The sequence below is a fragment of the Culicoides brevitarsis genome, chromosome 3, assembly GCF_036172545.1.
Source record: "Culicoides brevitarsis isolate CSIRO-B50_1 chromosome 3, AGI_CSIRO_Cbre_v1, whole genome shotgun sequence".
NCBI classification, from domain to species: domain Eukaryota; kingdom Metazoa; phylum Arthropoda; class Insecta; order Diptera; family Ceratopogonidae; genus Culicoides; species Culicoides brevitarsis.
This window is the reverse complement of record NC_087087.1, coordinates 22302709-22322395: the sequence shown is the minus strand read 5'-3', so window position 1 is coordinate 22322395 and position 19687 is coordinate 22302709. Positions and strand designations below refer to the sequence as shown.

Genomic DNA, 19687 nt, shown 5'->3' with positions numbered 1-19687 from the left:
TCTTTTGTTTGTTTATGTTGCAGTTTTATGTTAAACTAAAGTGTTTTTTATTGTTCTCTGTTGCAGACTGGTTATCATTATTGAGGATATTTCGTTAACAAGTGCAACAAAATTTGAACAAAGAATGGCACATGTGAACAATTTTATTTCTTTATTCTGGCAACACTGATAAAAACATACTTTTTAAAAAATAAACCATATTTTGTTAAAATTTTTAACATTATCATGTAAACTATCATTATTGTCAACATGAAATTAGCATAATAGAATGATTTAAATCTCCAAACGAATGCACTTTAGACGATATTCCTCTTCATAATCAATAAAATGATGATGAATGAACTCAAATTATATACCTTGAATGCAAAAATATTTAATCTCTGTTTGATCATATTGAAAAATACTTTTATGCGCCAGACGAGACGGATATAATTATTGTTATTTTCATGCCAGAATGAATTCTTTAGGAGTTCTTATTTTTATTTTTCAAGTGTTGTATCCAAACGACATACTGTGTCGTCATTACTTCTATTTAACCTAATTTCATGTGATCGCTTTTAATGTTTTATTTATGATGATAATTTTTGAAGAGTAGCAAATTGGTGTGTGGGCTCAAATTTTGATGTGATTCTCATTCATGCATTCTTCTTGAAGGTATATAAATAAATTTTTGGTACAGAATTGCACTGAGATAAAATTGTAATGTGTGTAATTGATGAAGGTTAATTAGAATAATACATAACAAATCATCTTGGAACCGGAATACATTTATTTAATGATAGATCCGGTAATTTGACGTGAAATGACTGTCAAATTTTTAAATAGTTATTGATGAAATGATTGAACATAATTGTTTTAAATAAATTTAGCAAGATAAATATTTGATTCGCCTCAATTATTTAAAATGATATCTGGGCAGGTTCCTCGCAATAAATTTTTATATTGGTGCCCTACGCTAATACTATTTGCGACAAAAATAATAATTTTAATGATTTTAAATTTTAAATTTTAAACCTCTTTTAAAAATTTACTCCATTTTGTGACTCCCATCTTCCTTGAGTTTTACTTGATTCATAATTTTTAATTTTGGGCTTTTTATTTTTTGCTTTTTTTTTTGAGAAATATAAAAATTATTTAAGAAGTTTATTTTTTTTAAATTTTTTGAATATTAGGTTTTTTTTAATGCTTGACTTACGTATATTTACGTGATGTATCACAGACAGACAAATCATTCAGCATAAGCGGGGTTTCAACCAACTTGCTGTGTGTTCTGCAATTATTTACCTAGTTTTTATTTTATCACCTTCGTGATCTACTTTTTTTCTACTTTTTGTTTATTCTTCATTCGACGACCTTGAATATTATGAGTCTTTATAAATTTTGCAAACATCTAAACTAATGATCTTTTAAATATTTTACTTACAGATTCATATTTGAAATTCTGACAGCAAATAATGAACACAAGAAAACCATTAAACGCATTGGTCAAAGCAACTTTACGCACGCGATGGAAATGCTTCCTAAGAACCGTGATTCAAAAACAGTGAAAAACTTTTACAGACACAAAAATTTAAGCATATGAAAAATTAAACTACTAGTTTATTTCCTGTTGGAAGAAAAATATTTAAAAAAGTCTGATTGATAATAATAATATCTACTAATAAAAAAAAAAGTAAGAGTGAGTGTGTTTAGTATAACAAAAGAAAAAAAAATAAATAAATAAACAACTAGCAAGTCAAGTGTGTGATATTGTTCAAATCTGTTAAATTATGTCACAAATCAGAAAAATTTACTCAACAATATTCGGAATACTGTTTGGCTTAAGTGTTGGCACAATATTCACACATTACCGCACGTTAGAAATCGTAAATAGATGTGATCTTATGGCAAGTGTACAAAAGAAATGTAAGTTTTTTTTGAGTTATTATTTATTTATATTATTATTTATAGTCATTTCATTGCCGGCAAACTATTTTTTACTCAGACTATTATTTTTTCTGTTCAATATTTATTTGTTTAATACTTTCATTCAGAACTTTCTCTTAATTAAGTCATATTTTGTTTATTTACAACAAAAAAAATCGAATCTTTGAATGAAAAAATCACGACCAACTCAGACAAATCCAACCACATGTGTAGCATTTATCTTTAAAAAAGACGGGATGTTTCAAAAGATCATGTTAAAACATAAATGAGTTTAGAATTACTTACTTACTTACTAACCAGACAAATGGATTTTATATGACACGAAAAAATTGTCTGTACTGTTTACTTTTATTGCCGTTCCCGTTTCGTAATTCATCAAATAAGAACTTCTTGCGATCGGCAATAAATAATCCGTTCCAATAGGAATTGGTTTTTTTTAATCGAAGTTGTTTATTTATGTTGTAACATGTAATAAAAGCCGACAGACATGAGAAAATGCCAATAAAGCAACATAACATCAACATCTGCAAAATTTGTTCCGAAAATTTTTAATTATTATGTTTTTCAACTGATTTCTTGATAATTTTGTTTTACACAAAAAAAAACATTTTATTTAATTTATAAATGTTTCTTTTTTGTTGTGGAACATTTAGCATAAAAATCAGACGTCTTTCGTCAGAACTCACATTTTTGTTTGCTTTATGATTCATAAGAAATAAAATTTTATGTCACCTAAATTTACTTATCTTATCGTCTAAATTGTGTTGCTTTGACCTTTTTTTTTATTTTTCGCACTTTGAATTTTTATTTCTCGTCAAGAATTAGTGATAATTTATTAATAACACTTATGATTCGTCACGTCTTCATGCAATTTAATTATAAAGCATCATATTTATTAAAGCAAAATTAAAATAAATGAAATTTAATTGCAATGCGCCTGAAAAAGACATGTCACGTTATCAATTCTCACGCCACTTTTTTCTTCTTATTTGTAGCCCCATTAGAGATTATCGACCTAAATCCAATGGAAACGTCGGAGAATTCTCAGCGAACTTTGGTGTTTGTTGGTGTCATGACTGCACAGGATTTTTTGGAGGACCGTGCAAGGGCCGTCTATGAGACATGGGGCAAAAATGTTCCAGGCAGAATCGCGTTTTTCAGTTCCGAAGGCTCGATGTCGAGAGGTAAGTTGGAAAATTCATAAGAAAAACCTAAAATGTGTTTATTTTTCATGTGTGGTAATTCATAAAGCGAAAGAAAAATTAAAGTTCTTTGATGTGGTTTGACACTGACCTAATTTATCAACAAAAAAAACCACCATCGACGGAAATTTTTCTTAAGTTTGTTTAGTTTATGTTTTAATTGATGTTTTACCACATTTTCATTACTTAAAAAAAAAACTTTATCCATGTGTTATGTTAATTAGTTCCACTTGTTTGTCAGAAAATGCGTTTCAAATGTTTGTTTTTCCCACACAGATTTGCCCTTGGTCGCCCTCAAAGGTGTCGATGACCGTTATCCGCCACAAAAGAAGTCTTTCATGATGTTGCATTACATGTACGAGCATTTTATCGATAAATTCGAGTGGTTTGCACGTGCGGACGACGATGTTTTCATGCGAACGGACAAATTGGAAAAATTCTTGCGGTCAGTCGATAGCTCGAAGCCACAATTTATCGGTAAGTAGAATTAATTTCTAATTTGAGTGATTGATATTCAATGTCATACATTGCCGTAGGTCAAGCTGGTCGTGGTAATAATGAAGAATTCGGACTGTTATCTCTGGAATTCGATGAAAACTTTTGTATGGGTGGTCCTGGCGTCATCATGAGTCGCGAAACTTTGCGTCGTGTTGCACCTCACATATCGACTTGTTTGAAAAATTTGTACAGCACACATGAAGACGTCGAAATTGGACGTTGTGTACAAAAATTTGCTGGTATTCCTTGCACTTGGAGTTACGAAATGCAGTCTATTCTGCACCACAATTCCAGTGGAAGTCGTGCATATGCGAGTAATCTCAAGAGTCGCGAGGTGCACAACGCCATAACGTTGCATCCGGTGAAAAAAGCCCCCTTTATGTATCGCCTTCATTCGTATATGCTTGGACTGAGGACGCAACAACATCGACAAGAGTCACTTTACTTGCACCGTGATATCCAGTACATGCTAAATCTACTGCAAATTCCAAAGACAAACAAACTTTTAGCACCGCGAGTTCCTATTTTCCCCGAAAACGAAACGAGCAACAAATATTTAGGGGATCCCAGTATTTTAGGTGAGTAGTGACACAAAAAACACAAGACACGCACACATTTTAACATTCGACATTTGTACAGATTTCGGTTACATTTCCGTTACAGGTATATATCCTAGATTAAATAAGTTTAAGCCACGCACGCGATACGATCTGATTGAGTGGGATTTCATCGGGAAGAGTTTGTACTCGTCACGTCACACAAATCCCAAACGCAAAGTCGAGTCTGTCATGAAGGAGGGTCTCGAAGATGTCGTTCGTGATGTCATGCAAATAATCAACTCACAATCTCGTGAACGCGGTCGAATTATCGAATTTAAAGACCTCTTGTATGGGTATACGAGAACGAATCCATTGTATGGACAGGATTTGGTCTTAGACTTATTACTCACCTACAAAAAATATCGCGGAAAGAAGATGACAGTGCCCGTTCGACGTCATCTCTACATTCAGCGATCGTTCACAGACTTGCAAGTGCGAGAAATTCTTTCCACAACTCCACATGACGTGAGGGAAAAAACAAAAGCCGGCAATGGTTAGTATTTCAAAACAATTTTTATAGCAACAAAAATTTATAGCAAAATATTTCGTTAAATTTTTCATAGAAATTGCAAGCATTGGAGATCACAAAGTTGTACAAAAGTTCAAATCCATCATCAACAGTGGCTTTGAAAAATTAGCTGGACTCAGTTTTCCTGATTCCGGGCATTCCAACTGCGACGATCTTCAGAAACAAGTGAAAATTGTCATGATTTTACCTTTGTATGGACGTTACGGCACATTTTTACGCTTTTTGAACAACTATGAAGAGGTAACATTAGCTATTTTTCATTCAAAACATTTATTTTTATTAAAATTTCTTCGTAGGTGTGTCTGAAATCCAAAATTAACTTAAATGTCGACCTACTAGTAGCTTTGTACAAAGACGATGAGAGCTTGACGAGCACCAGTAAGAACATTTCCAATGCCATGATTCAAATTTTGACCTACCTGAAGAACAAATATCCGAAAAATGGCATAAATTACATAATTCTCAATGGGAATTTCTCACGTGGCATCGCCCTTGATCGTGCCTCGCGCTCCAACTACGTCTCCGATAACGATATCTTGTTCTACATCGATGTTGATATCGTTTTCAGTCGCGAGTCGATTGAGAGAATTCGTCGTAACACCATCAAGCATCAACAAGTATATCTACCGATTGTGTTCAGTGAGTACGATTCACGACGCTTGCCGAAAGAAGAGGACGAAACTGGAGCAACCACAGACAACAACAATTATTTGAAACACTCGTCCAGCTACTTGGAGGACTTCATTCAATACTATTCGGAGTACGTGTCACACACAAAGTGCAGTATTACGGATGCGCGAGGATATTTTCGGCAATTTGGGTACGGGATTGTCTCAATTTTCCGATCAGATGCGCTAAACACAAAAATTAATGGCTTTGATACGGATATCAAGGGATGGGGATTGGAAGATGTCAAGTTTTTGGAGAAGATTATCGCGTCAAATCAACAGCAAAGTCAAAAGTTGCTGGATATCGCGGATGGAAAGACACTTGACAACACTTCCACGGAGAATTCGTTCATGCTGAAGATGATTCGGACGCCGGATCCTTCGCTCGTGCATATTTTTCATCCGATCGATTGTGATAAAGGCCTCGATGAGGCGCAGTATAAAATGTGTCTTGGCACAAAAGCAAATACTCTCGGTAGTTATAGGAATGTAGAGTTTAACGTTATTAATAATAAATCAATTCTAGACTATGTAAGAAGTTCCAATAGCAATAAAGTACGCAATAAAGGATCATGATCCACTCAGGTCTCACAATTTCCAGAAATAAATCAAAAAAATTGTTTAATCTATCTGACCATCGATCGTTAATCGGTCCGATAAGCGCTTATCTTTCGCGAATGACTCAAAATTGTCTCTCTTTTTTGTTTGAACCATCGACCACTTCACACCTGTCTATCAAAAAATGGACGTAAATCGCACGGGGCACATTGTAGGTCTAGCAGGTTGCGTGGCTCTCGTCGTGTTGACATTTTCCGTTCTGAATTTATTTGTGTCAGTGGTGCTGGGCTGTCTAATCTTCCTGCTAAAATCACCTTTGTTCTACTTCATTTTACTCATTTATGGTCTTCTACTGCACTACAAAGTCACAATAGCTTTCAAAATCTTGGAATTACTGAAGACTGTGCCATCGATCATAGCAAGATTAGACGTTTACAGCTTCTTCGTGGAAGGATTTGTCACAATCGGAGAGATATTCATTGGACACTAAATAAAATCTAAAAAAAAATTAAAATCAACTAATTACGTGTGGTTTATTGTTATTACTCTAATTTGACAACTATGGTATTGCTTTAATGTGATAAAACGTGTCTTCCTTTCAAAATTCGTCGCATAAGGATTCTCCGTCCATCTTTTGTGCTCATACGAGTTTCATATCCGTGCACTTTGACCCTCTTGTTTTCACGCGCAACGGGGAATTTATTGCGGATATTCGTGCGGATCGACATGGAGAAGAGACCGCCGGCATTGGTGAAGGTGGATCCAATTGAGGTCGCTAAAGCTCGGAAGAGCATATTTTATGAACTACAAAAAAGTGAAAAATGTGTGTTAGAAATTAAAAAATCTCACTTTGTCAACAGTAATCACATGTAATTTTTAATTTAATTCAAAGTTTCTAATTAAACTCACCTAGCAAGTTATGATTTTTCCTTAAAATTAACCAATAAAAGGCGATAAATTGATAAATTTTCCTTTTGTTTACCTCGTTGTTGGATATTTGGTATTTAAGGAGCACATTTGGATTGATTTAGCTGTGCTGCTTGTTCAATCTTCGAATCCGGTACATTTTGATTGTCGAAAACCGGGATGTCGAGCAACACTAAAAACCCAACTAAGAATTTCCATTAGGTGCAATATTATTATGGTGATAAGTAATTGATAAAAAAAACTAGAATTAAGGATTTATTGGAGATTTCAGACCGAAAATTGCTTCAAATAGCTTTTAATCCGTTTAGCATAGTCGAGATGTAAGTCTCAAGTCATTTGAACTCGTTTAACTATCGTATTTTTACCGAATTTTCAGTTTTTAGATTTTTGCAAATCGGTCCCCATTATCAAAAGTTGAGCCTTGTCCTTTGAATGACTCATTTGTAGGAGCACCCAGCATGGAACGGTTGCAATTGATGCTCAATCGAGCGACGAATCCATCGAATGATGAGCTAGACATTGCGGCATTGGATGCTTTTATAAGCATCTTGACTGAAAACGACGAGACCCTTGGTCTGCCAGCTACAAAACTGTTGGTCCTGAAAATTCATTCCACGAGTGTTAAGGAGGCTTTGTTAGCGTTAGACGTAAGTTTTGATTTTATTTTAATACTCGATTAATAAAAACGATTTTTTTTTGTTGTATAGTTTTTGGAGGAATGCATGGAGAACTGTGGTCCCCGGTTTCGACAAGAAGTTGGCAAGTTCAAGTTTCTGAATGAATTGATAAAGCTCGTCTCGAAGAAACACATGGGCGATGTGACACCCAAAGAGCTACAAACCAAAATTTTAGACATATTGTTCACGTGGACGAACAAATATCCGAAAGAAGTGAAGATCAAGGAGGCATACGACATGCTTAAGATGCAAGGAATTGTTCATCAACCAATTAAAAATGTTCTTCCAAAGACAACGACGTCGACGACGACGAATGCGCGAAATAACGTCTCGCCAGTAGAGTCGCGCACGAAAACGATGGATTTGCGTGAAATGCAATTACGAAAGTTGCTCAACAGCAAAAACCCAAAAGACATGGAACAGGCCAACTTGCTGATCCAGAATATTGTGCGAGAGGATGAGCGTCATGCGCAAATCAAGACTCGTCGGTCGATGGAAATGAAGAAAGTTTCGGAAAATGTCACGTTGCTGGGTGAGATGCTAGAGAATTATGACGCGAAATCTACGACAAGTGATGAGCTGGCATTAATTAACGACTTGTACGAGGATTGTCAGACATTTATGCCGATGATTTCGAAGCTTGCTGCTGATCCAGAGCAGAATCGGGACGAGCTGGCGAGTATTTTGGAAACGAATGATCAGCTCCAGCATGTTATTGAGCGGTACAATCAAGTGGTGGGGGGCAATAAAAAACCAGAGAATCATCAAGCTTCGGCGAAAACAACCGGATTGGACGACATTTTGGGACTTAATCTGACGCCAGAGTCGCCAAATAACCAAAGCCTTTCCAAAGACACGGTAATGAAGGAGTTGGGTGATATATTTTCCAAGCCGATTGACGAGCCCTCAGTGAATGCATCACTCAAACCTGAGCAAGACTTGATCTTGCAACCGAATAAAGTGTCGCCTACCATGACAACTGTGAAGCCTCCTGGTCATCCTCTCATGCAGAAAGTGCCTCAAAGTGACTCTAAATATGCGGCGCTCATTAATTTGGAACCGAAAATAGCGCATTCTGGCAATTTGCCGACGATTCCGAATGATTCAAGCAACGGCGTAAAATCCAAACAACTTGACTTGGATTCTCTTGTACTTGGGATGAAGTCAAAGTTGTTACCACAAAACTCTCAAGAGAACGGCGATGATGACAAGACTGACGACGATTCTAAAGTAACGGATACAAAAGATGACCCATTGCTCGACACAAAATCAACCAAATCCAATGACGATGATGATGCGATACTCTCATCAGATGACGTCCCCCTCGCAATTATTCCAAATGCCGTGGCTGTCACGGAGAGCAGTGCCACATTGAAACCACTGGCTGAGATAACCATTGATATCGATAACGTACAGCCGAGCAGTGAGCCACCGCGCACCGTTATGGATGAGAAAAATGGTCTCAAGGTGATGCTGAACTTTGCGCGAGATCGTCCACGACCCGATACCCTGGTAATTGTCATTTCGATCATCAACCAAGGCACGCAAGACGTTAGTCGCTTTCAATTTGATGCAAGTGTAAAAAAACCGGCCAAGCTGCGATTGTGTCCAGCATCGGGCACTTCGCTCAAGGGTGTAAAGCCGTTCAGACCGCCCGCCGATGGCATTATGCAAGTTTTGTTGCTTTCAAATCCCACGGGAAAACCACTCGATATGATTTGCATCCTGAGTTATTGTGTGGACAACGATCCGGATCCGGTAAAAGAGTCAATTGAGGTGAAGGATTTGCCATACATTTGTAATTAATTTGTATCTAACTCATCACAAACAAACAAAAAAAGACGAATTCTTTGTACGTACTTAGTGAGACTTTTTAATTCTAGTTCATATATATTATTATTATTTTATTCAATGTGTTATTTTGTTTATTTTTTATCGATTGTAAAAACACAGAATTTATGCATTTTGGCCAAAAACAATAAAGGAAGATTGCTTAGTAGATATGTTTATAACATGTTTTTTAAAAATATTTTTATCTTTCTAAGGCGAACTTAATTTATATTTCCATTTTTTGTCAACCTCTTCCTCCAGTTTGGTCGGAATTTTGAAACATTTTTCACTTATTTGACCACTTTTTAAATTAAAAATCGTGAAAAATTACAATTTTCAATTAAATCATACAAAAAATAAGAAAATTTCCTTTAAGTCGCGTGACCAAAATTATTTTTTTTTTTAAATTTTAAACTGAAATGAACATAAAATTAACGTTATTTGCTATAATTTTCTTGTTGTAGTGAAAATATCGTATGTATTTAAAATTTAATTTAAATATATAAAATCTTACCAGTTTTTATAATTTTCCATAATTTTATATTTCTATACTTCATGGAAAAAAATAACAAAAATAAAAAATTACGGGCAATTCTATTATTTTTTATTTATAAAATTTGGAAAAAATTTAACTTTCATCAATTTTTTTTTACTGTAATTTGACTTGACTTTTTGAAAAAAACGATCAAATTTATAACTTTGCAGAAACATAATTTACCATAATGCCCACAAATGGCACACTCCATACAAGACATTAAATCACTTTGTGGATATTCGAAACCGAATCTTATGTGCCGACCATTCGTCGCAAGTGTTACAAACCTCGTAAATAAACTTTTTTTTCTGCATCTTTAATTACTGCATGATCATTTTCGTTAATGTCACGATAAAATAAAAAGATGATGATGAGGTGCTAAATGTTTTTTTTTTGTACATTTTAAATTTGTAACTTAATATTTATTTATTTGTGACACGACCGACGACATAAATTTCGCGAATCGTTAATTTTCTTCCAGTTTCTTTTCTCAGTAGTGGAGCGCCATCATGGAGGGCGATAAAAAGATCAAAAAATTATGGTGATTAGACTGAGCACTGTTAAAACGATCGTAAAAAAATCGTTTGAAAAAAATATCAAACTTGTTACTGTTTATGATACACGACACAAACATAATATTATGAAGAAATAAAACAAAATATTTTGACATTATTTTCGTCGACATTCCCGTCCACACACCAAAAAAAAACATAAAATAAAGCAATTTTCGCACCTTTCAGTGTGACCTATCCATCAATTTTATATTTTTATTACGCTCGGCAGCAGTGAGCATCACAACAACAACAACAACGACGATGCTTAATTACGTAAATTTCTAGACGGAGAATTTCAATGTGACGTGAAAAAATGTCCTCTTTTTGCACGAAGCTGCATTGAAATGAAGAAATAAATCAAAATCATTGCTAGGCTATTATGACAGTAATCCTGATATATTGTTTCATTACGCGACATACCAATTAGAAGGATTAATTACTATTTAATTCAATTAAGACTCGTTTTGATTATTACCTCATTAGGCATTCATAACAGTTATTCGCAATCGACAACTGCAAGCAACAGTTAAAAACAACTCACTTGTGTGGAATTTTTTTTCACTTCACTTGAATCATGAATTCATATGCACTGCGAGACTAATTTTTCATCTTCGACTGCCTTCCTGAAATTAATTTATTTATCATCGTCGTTTACACCTAAAATACATTGACATTTATTGATTTACATCGATTTGAATAACTCTCGTGCAAATTAAAATGTTATGAAGTAATTAATTTTTAATTAACATGCACCTCGGCTTGACATGACTTGCATATGCCGGAAAGAGAGCTGAGCACATGAAAACTTAGCATCAGAGACATGTTAATTTAAAATATTGTAATGAAAAGAAACTCTTACCTGTCTATTAAAAAATTCTCATTGAAATCACTTTTTTTCGTTTTTGGCAAAAATTAATTGTAAATATTCGATAAATATATTTAAAATATTAGGCAAAATATAAGTTCATCATATGACCAAAAATTTTAGTTTAGAGTTAAGTCACTTAGCAAGTTGAATCACTTAGTATTTCAAAACCAGTGATATGTTTAACCACATTTTTTCAATGAATTGACCATAAAATCATAAAAATTCCTTAAGGAGATGAGGCGTATATAAGGTCATTTATAAATCACATCAAGTCATATTTTCCAAAATATACAAAAAACACCTTTTCTATGAAATATCAATGCAAATATAAGCTTTTCATTGGAAAATTAAAACGATGGCAAATTTCATTGCAAAAGTTAGTTTTTCAAAAAAACTTAATAATCAAAAAGGAAAAAATCTTAATATCACGACAGACCGTCCATCCATGCCTTTATCCTTTACATTAAATGACATAAAAAATATTAATACCTAGTTGTGATTTTGAAGAAAATGTTAAAAATGTTTCCTTATTAAATTTAGTTCAAAAAAAGTTTTCTTAGGAAAACTTTACAAACTTACCATGAATTCTTACTTTACAAAAAATTAAAAAAAAAAAATAAAAGAAACATGTTTTTGGTTTTGCATCTTAATATTCTAAACAATCAGTTTATAAATTTATTCAATCAATATTCTTTGATTTGTTTCCAACAGATTTTTTTTTTCTCTAAGGACTAATCAATTTTACATTCTAAATACTTGCATTAACTCTATAATGACATAATATTATTAATAATAATCAATTTAATCATAATAATAATTCACTTAATAAATATTTAGGCATAGCGTATTAAACATTTTTTTTTATCTTTCTATAAATTTATTTCATTGCATGTGTTTTCTCTCACATTATTATTATTTTTATTACTTTTTACATGATTTTTCATAATATAATATTAATAATATGAAAAAATAGTATATTTAGTTCATCCTTATAATTTGTTTATACAACTTACTCATCATTATCATTTTGAAATAATTATATTAAATAATTATTATTTTTTTATGCAAAAAGTGTATTGTATTTATTCTTTTTTACTTCAATATTTTCCTGACTAAAACAAGGCACTTGTTTCCTTTAAATCTTAATAAAGCATGTGATTTGTAGTGTATGTATGTTAATTGTGGTCCAATTTTAGTTTCATTAATATGTATAATTGTTTGTTGGTAAAATTCGGGTGGCACATTATTTAGTACAAAGTACACACCAGCAATTTACAAAAAAAAAAATATATATATAAATATATAATAAATATGTTTTTATGTGGGTGTGAATATTTTTTCCTAACACATTTAGTGTCGATTAAGAAAAAAATTGTTTTTTTTGCACCAATTTAAAAATTTCTTCAAAAATAAGAAATTAATCGGTGTTTAATATTAGTCGGCGGCTGCTCCTGTGATAATTGTGATAATTGACATACGAACTATTAGATGATTTAAATTATTATTCTTATAAAATAGTAATCAAATACAAGACTCAAATGTTTTCTATTTAGTATGAAAATGATAATATAATAATAATTAATGTAACGGAGGCAAGCACTGAAAGTAAATCTTAATATGTTTATTTCTTGTACTCGCAATATTTTCATGATGAAGCGAACAAAATGAGTAAAATACATTTAAATCAATTAAATAAGGTATGTGTGTGTTCTTGCAATATAATAATTAATATAAAAAAGTTAGAATTATGTATTAGTATTAATAAGATGTTTATTATAAAAAAAATGAATGAATGAGGTATTGATCGGATATACATATTTTTTTTGTGTGTTCACAAAAAGAAGAGAACTTAAAATCGCATGAACGGTATGGCATAGATATGTAGATGATGAAACAAAAATACAAGACGGGAGGGAAAAATAAACCTTAAAATTAAGAGTTTTTAACTTTTTTGTTGTTGCTGGTTTCTCCTCTTGTGATTCTGATGGTGTCTCCGTTGTCGATTGCACTGACAACATTCATCATCAATCTTGTTTGTGTGATGATTGGCGAGTGGCCCCTGCTTTCGGGCTGCGCGACACGCTTGTCGTGAACATTTGAGTCGATTACATGTCATATGTCCGTCCTAGAATGAATGAGAAGAAAGAAAAAAAAATAAATATAAAAATTAGCTCCACCTCTTTAATTTTTTTTTCGCTTGTGTATTTAAAAAGTTAAAAGAAGAAAAAACTGAATTGAGACGCAAAATAATAAATTTTATAAAAGTGAATCAACTTATTTTTTTTTTTGTATGTGAATATATATATTTTTTTGAAATCTTTCTAATGAAGCAGAAGATGTCTGCGTGTTACACTCAAGACAAGAAAAAAAATGAAAATAAAAAACGATAATCATTAGGAGACTGATGATGTGTCGGACGTCGTCAACTATCATCATAAAATTTAATAGAAAATGCTCAACTAAAATTTATTTAAAACATTTTTTGTGTGTTTCTTTTGCTATTTAGTAATAAAATCGGGTCATAAATTTGTTTTTTTTTTGCAAATTTGTGGAGACGACTGGCTATTAATTAATATTCTTTAATTGTAAATCATTCGCTTTTAGTCTTCAGGCTATTAAGTGGAAAAAAACGAGGTAATGATAAAACACCTGTTGTAAAACACGTTGTATGTGACATTGAACCTGAACCTCAAAGATACGATATTTAATTTCATTCGCGTCTCAATTCAAGTGTTTTGTAAAAAAATAAAATATAAGTACATTGTGGGAAAACTTACCTTGCAAGAACATTTTACGCATTTCTGTTCACCAAATGTTGCGATAATTGGATGCCACTCGTCTCCATTCTTGTGTACGCCCATGGGACTTTTGCAGCCACCAGTTTTCATGAGGTATTCCGGTGACGAGATAGTTCCAGTTTTCGAGCCCTGATCTTTGTATTCGTCAGTGGAGGAATTATGTTTGACCTAAAATTGAAGAGAACATTTAGATTCGAGTCCTGATTTACACTTTTGGAGGGTAAAAGTAACTTACCTGTGGGCAAACTTTGCAACAAGCCTTTTTGTCTGGTCGGTACGCGAGTTTTTCGGGGCAATTCAATGGTGGGCATTGCGTACGTGGGCAACGAATTTCCAAGGTGAGAATGTCGCAAGTACATACAGTACAGGTATCATATCCGTTGGGCGGCAAATATGGATGCCACGATGAGCCAGCAGCATGAAATTGGTCACCCAATTTGCAACCACGTGATACCGAAGTGTTTGTTTCGTGATAATGTTTTGTTGCTGTAAATAAAATTTAAAAAATATTAGTTGAGGATTTTTTTAGTTTGAAGAATTTTAATACTTACGCATACAAACAGGACAACAATCGCCTTGTCTTTGACGAATATCTTCTTTGCGACACTTGAGTGGGGGACATTTGATGGGCTCGCATTTAGCATTTCCGTGCGTACATGAACAAACCGTGCATTGTTCCAAAGCACTATTCCATTGTTCGCCCTCGTCGTAAAAGCGTTGGCTATGATAACACTTTGCTTCGATCGTTGGTAAGTTGTTGTCACTTGGTTCCATATCGTCCGGAAATCGTGGAATTTCGTTGATTGTTTGTCCCGGCAAACATTTACTCGGCACCTTTGTGGGCTTAAGAGTGGCCTTGAAAAGTGGTTCGTTCCTATCCTTTGATCGGATTTCGATATAGACGACACTGGTCTCTAACTTTGCTAGTTCCACGTACGGAAGTGTGGCGTTAAAGCCTTCGAGATAATTTCCGCTGAACTCTTCGAGCAAGCGACGACTTACGGGTGCACCGGGTGCCTCAATTGGGATCTCCTCCAAGAATAATTGCAAGGGTTGGTAATGCGCTGGTGTGCCAGTCAAGGTAATTTCATAGTGCAAATGGCAAATGTTATCGACGGAGATCCAAGCCATGCCAACCATGTTGTTAGGCAATGCGGGATTGACGCGTTTCAGTAAAATTGGCGTAGAGAAGTCACGTGCATCGGCAACAAAGCGGGAAATCAAACGACCACGAATGAGGGAGACTTGTTCCTTTTGCGTAGCGATGTTAATTGCCAAGTCATTGTTGTACAAGGGCTCGAGTACACGAGGTCCAAGACGATCTAGGTGTCCCATTGCGTTATCCTTTACCAATGACGGCGTCAAGTCTTCCAATTCCGGCTTGCGTTTGGCACTGTCGTCAATGATCGTTAACACTGGATTGTCGTTCATGTTGAGATTGTGCGTAGCAATGTTGTAGATGAGAGATCCTTCCTTGTTCAAGTACAACCACGCAAGTCCGTTGCTTTTTGTTGTGCTTTCTGCCTTATTTGGCGCCAAAAGCGTTTGGAAGAGCTCACATGTGACACGTGTGACAACGGGACCTTGAATTCTTAGTGCTTGGGGATTTTTCTTCGATTCTACCGTGATCGTGAGTTTACCGCGCATCAACATGCGTAAGTCGTAGGTGGAAACGGGAGATGACACTTCAATCACATTTATGTCATGCAAGGGTTTCTTTACACGAACAATTTCTTCAATGATCGTTTGACCCTTTTCCGTCGCTTCAACCAAAACGCGCAGCGGTACATCCAAAATTTCATCGGGATTGAAGATACCATTCACAACAAGTGTCAAATGAATCGATGACGTTGCACCGCTGCTTGTGGAAACGATTGCAGTACCGCCAGCTCCGGACATTTGCTCGGGATTCGTTCCTTGGGCAGGTTCCATCAAAGAACTAAACAATTCCGTACCGAGAGCTGTGTATTTTCCAATTTGTCCAGCCAATGCGAGTTCTGCTTGATATTTTCCACCCCACAACAAAACGACGCTCATTTGATCATCGCGCAAGATGCGACGATAATCACGAGGAACACGTCTCCAAACGCCGCAAACTTTGCTCGTGGTGTTCTGGTAAATACTAAATGGTCCATTTGATGGAATTTCCAAGTTGTGTTCTTCCAAAACAGTTCCCATGTGGTCCATAAACTGAATTGACTTGGGGCGCGTGGCCTTTTCCGAGATATAAAAGGAGTAATAGAGATTTTTCTTGTGAAACGTAAAGCGACCGGTAGCTACGATATTTTGTGGATTATTCGTTGAGTATTTGAAATCAAACTTTGGATCGTCTTTCTTCAGGATTTGCGATGTGCGACCAGTTAAGAGAGCAGCAAAATCTAGAATTAAATTAAAATATGTTTAAAACGGCTGTAATGAAGCAAAATTTAGCTAATCATCTTTGAGAGTACTTACGTTTCATGTTGCGCTCTTCTTCTTCAATGGCACTTTGTTGCGGGACGTCTAACGCCATGTCAGGACCTGAAAAAAATTAAACAAAGCAAAGCTATTAGTTTTATTCGACGCAATAATTTTACACAATAACGATTAAGAAACGACGACCGACACCTATCACGATGATCATCATGTAACGCGATATAAGCGTGCGTTTTGTTTACAAAATTGTCGCCCCTTCACACCGGAGCGTGTGGGTTTTGCGTGAATTTACGGCATAGCATCTGCGACACTTTTTCGCCAACAACTTGTTTTTCCATCCAGTGAGAAAAAAAAATAATAATTTACGCGATGTGTGGTTTTTTTTTTGCCGATCACAGAGAAAAATTCTCAAGTCATGAACGAATAAGCGATCGTAATCAATTACAAGCGAAATTCAATCCATATTTTTAATATTGTTATTGGTATTGATCAGCAGGCAGATTTAAATCATACTCTATTTATTTCCAGAAGTGTCATGCTTGCTTTTTGATAGACGACGACGACGATGCAAACAGAATTCTTTTCATCTTTTTTAATAAAATATTAAGTATAATAAAATAAAACCTCTCAATAATCCACATCATCTTGATAAATAATGCATGAGAAAAGTAATGTGTGCATTCTCGCAAAGTAAGAGAATTGAATGTAATTTCATTGAACCAGTTCCAAGGAAAACAGACACACACACACACAGCTCAGTGAGATCAGTTTTTATATTTTTGATAACATCAAAAATTCTCGTAACAATGTAAAAAATGGGGAATTTACTGATCGATCACTATTGAAATGAATGAATGTCTTCTTTTCAAAGGTTTTAAATAATAGGCGCATGAACTATGAAGGACAACACGCTGATCTTGCACGATAGCATTGCACGAGTCCTGCAGTTAAATTCCGCCCGCCAATATTCCGCCACATTCCATTATTATTGTTGAAACATTAATTTATTGTGTTCACAATTCTTTCACATAACCATTTGCAAGTGTCTGTGCCTTTGCACCTTTTTTTCCTCTGTACCAAAGCTATCAAGATTTAAATTTATGCTGCAGTACAAGCCATACAAAAGCTGTGGCAGCCACAAAAAGAAGAGAGGATAAAACGAAATAATCGATGGTGTTACTGGAACGTGCTAAACGAGCGATCAAAAATTGGTCAAAGCGCTTTATTCCTCTTCATTCCACCGTTCTTTTATATTCCTGGTGCGACTATTATGTTATAGAGGTACATGCATACATGGATGGTAACACACTAAAAATACTTCATCTTGCACCGTTCATCGTTGTTTTTTTTTTTCGTTTTGCAAAATTGAATTTTATTTCCTTTTTATTGTTGCTATTTATTCTTTCGCTTCGCACGTCAATAATGTGGTTAACATTCTTCCTTTAATTCTTCGCAAAACACTTTTTTAATCCCCATTAGAGCTCACACCACATACCATACCATACTTGCATTCCACAACAATGAGTCTCGGGATTTGTGCAAACACAACAATAAATAAACCCGAAAGAATATTTTTATTGTATTTTTTTCTCTCTTTTTTTGCAACACAGACAAAAAAAAGTTGCAAAAATTCTTACGAAACGTTCAAAGGGCTGATTTTTCACACATGTCGCAGCGACATGACCATGAACAAGATTAAAAATTATGTATATTAGAAAAAATTAAAGGCGATGACAATCACTTATTTGTTGCCACTCATTTTTTGTCTGTCGTCGTTGTCGCCGCGTCAATTGGAAAACATAATTGGAGACTAGCCAACAAAAAAAAAGTCCACGCATCAGTCACCTTTCATGACAAAATATCGCTTTTTCATCAAATAGTCAGGTAAGTTTTCTAGAGTACTATATGGATGAAAGAAAAATCAACACTTTATTGTTGGAAATGAAAAACTGTCTGCACGCGCGATTTTCCGACCTCTTTTTTCCAATAAAGAAGATTTTTCCAAAGCCACACAGCGAAAAAAAAAGAAGATTAATGCATGTACTTAATTTTTCGTTTGTTTGATGTGTGCTTTAATGGTTTCAGGGTCATTTTATGATGATGGGACACTAACTGGAATTTTATGAGCATCTTAACCTTGTTCGCTAGCTTTTTGCATCTCGAAAAAACGAAAAATAAATATCTGGCGAGAGAGATGATGATGGTGATGATAATTGTCGGAAGATTTATTGATGTCAGATTTTTATAACGTGTCGCGTCACTTTTTTGATAGTTGCAAATGTTTTCATGTTTTTTTTTTCTCTTTCAATTCGGTCCAAACGCTGCTAGAATCGGGCAAGCAATAAATAAATTGTGCGTAGGATTGAAGCCAAATGAATTGAATGGAATCGACTGTTCGTGTGTTTATTTAAAAAATTTAACGCAAAAATTTTTGCGAAAAAAAAATAAATAAAAGTGTAAAAAAAAATTTTAGGCCGATTTTCCCAAGAGAGCGAAAATGAGCGAGTGTAAAAATATAATAAAATAAAAACAAATATGAACGCGTCAGACACACAAGACGACGACGACGACGCGATATGTTTTATCGTGTCTAACGAACAGTTGTAGAAAATAAAATAATTAAATAACTCAAACATGTTAATGTGATAATTTTCTTCATGTCAAAATAATCTAGTTTTGATATTATTTTTGGGAAAATTTATCGGTTCTCGGCTCTGTTTGAAGGAAAGTCTTGTTGGTGGCCGCCCAGAAAATGTCAATCATCTCAATATATTTGCAAGTACGAACGATGATGTCGACAATAAGTTAATAACAAAATCATCAGACACAATCAAACATACAACTTTGACTTCCAGTTACATAAATTTTAATAAAATTTCCATTATTTTACGGCAAATCAATTAGTTTGGAGTGACAGAATTTAATAGATTTTTAAATGGAAGCGCCATAAACATATTTTTATTTTTAAAAGATGATGATCATTGACTTGCTAAATCGAAAAAAAAACGGAACATTTATAATTGGAAGCATATGTGAATCAATTTCAATCAATTTTCAATAATAATGTTAATGCATTTTATTTGCGCGAAGAAACAAGAAAAAA

The 19687-nt window shown here is 34.3% G+C and overlaps 3 protein-coding genes across 3 annotated transcripts in view; 2 read left to right on the top strand and 1 right to left on the bottom strand.

The window, feature by feature from the left end:
• Positions 1-1769: 1769 nt before the first annotated feature.
• Positions 1770-6016, top strand: LOC134833388 (chondroitin sulfate synthase 1). The gene is made up of 7 exons (XM_063847696.1): positions 1770-1905; positions 2922-3110; positions 3405-3605; positions 3665-4204; positions 4290-4718; positions 4807-4994; positions 5051-6016. Exons 1-7 carry the CDS (start codon positions 1770-1772, stop codon positions 5996-5998), a joined length of 2631 nt encoding a protein of 876 aa, XP_063703766.1. The 3' UTR covers positions 5999-6016.
• Positions 6017-7112: 1096 nt separating this feature from the next.
• On the top strand, positions 7113-9583 carry LOC134833389 (ADP-ribosylation factor-binding protein GGA1). Its single transcript, XM_063847698.1, has 3 exons — positions 7113-7227; positions 7284-7554; positions 7615-9583. The coding sequence occupies exons 2-3, from the start codon at positions 7366-7368 to the stop codon at positions 9388-9390; spliced, it is 1965 nt and encodes a 654-aa protein (XP_063703768.1). The 5' UTR covers positions 7113-7227; positions 7284-7365; the 3' UTR covers positions 9391-9583.
• Positions 9584-12393: 2810 nt separating this feature from the next.
• LOC134833788 (dorsal-ventral patterning protein Sog) overlaps positions 12394-19687 on the bottom strand; it is a 29682-nt gene continuing 22388 nt past the window's right edge. Inside the window, exons 4-8 of the mRNA XM_063848238.1 lie at positions 16624-16689; positions 14721-16547; positions 14405-14655; positions 14149-14337; positions 12394-13496 (exon numbers count right to left, since the gene is read on the bottom strand). Of these exons, the coding sequence (XP_063704308.1) occupies positions 13314-13496; positions 14149-14337; positions 14405-14655; positions 14721-16547; positions 16624-16689 (2516 nt within the window). The 3' untranslated portion in view covers positions 12394-13313. The remainder of the gene's footprint in view (positions 13497-14148; positions 14338-14404; positions 14656-14720; positions 16548-16623; positions 16690-19687) is intronic.

What these genes read in the sequence shown, in the direction of transcription:
- LOC134833388 (XM_063847696.1), top strand. Translation starts at nt 1,770, where the DNA reads ATGTCACAAATCAGAAAAATTTACTCAACAATATTCGGAATACTGTTT. An exon ending in GGCAAGTGTACAAAAGAAAT is followed by an intron (nt 1,906 to 2,921) that starts GTAAGTTTTTTT and finishes TCTTATTTGTAG; the next exon opens with CCCCATTAGAGATTATCGAC. An exon ending in AAAAACAAAAGCCGGCAATG is followed by an intron (nt 4,719 to 4,806) that starts GTTAGTATTTCA and finishes CAAGCATTGGAG; the next exon opens with ATCACAAAGTTGTACAAAAG.
- LOC134833389 (XM_063847698.1), top strand. Translation starts at nt 7,366, where the DNA reads ATGGAACGGTTGCAATTGATGCTCAATCGAGCGACGAATCCATCGAAT. An exon ending in AGGCTTTGTTAGCGTTAGAC is followed by an intron (nt 7,555 to 7,614) that starts GTAAGTTTTGAT and finishes TTTGTTGTATAG; the next exon opens with TTTTTGGAGGAATGCATGGA.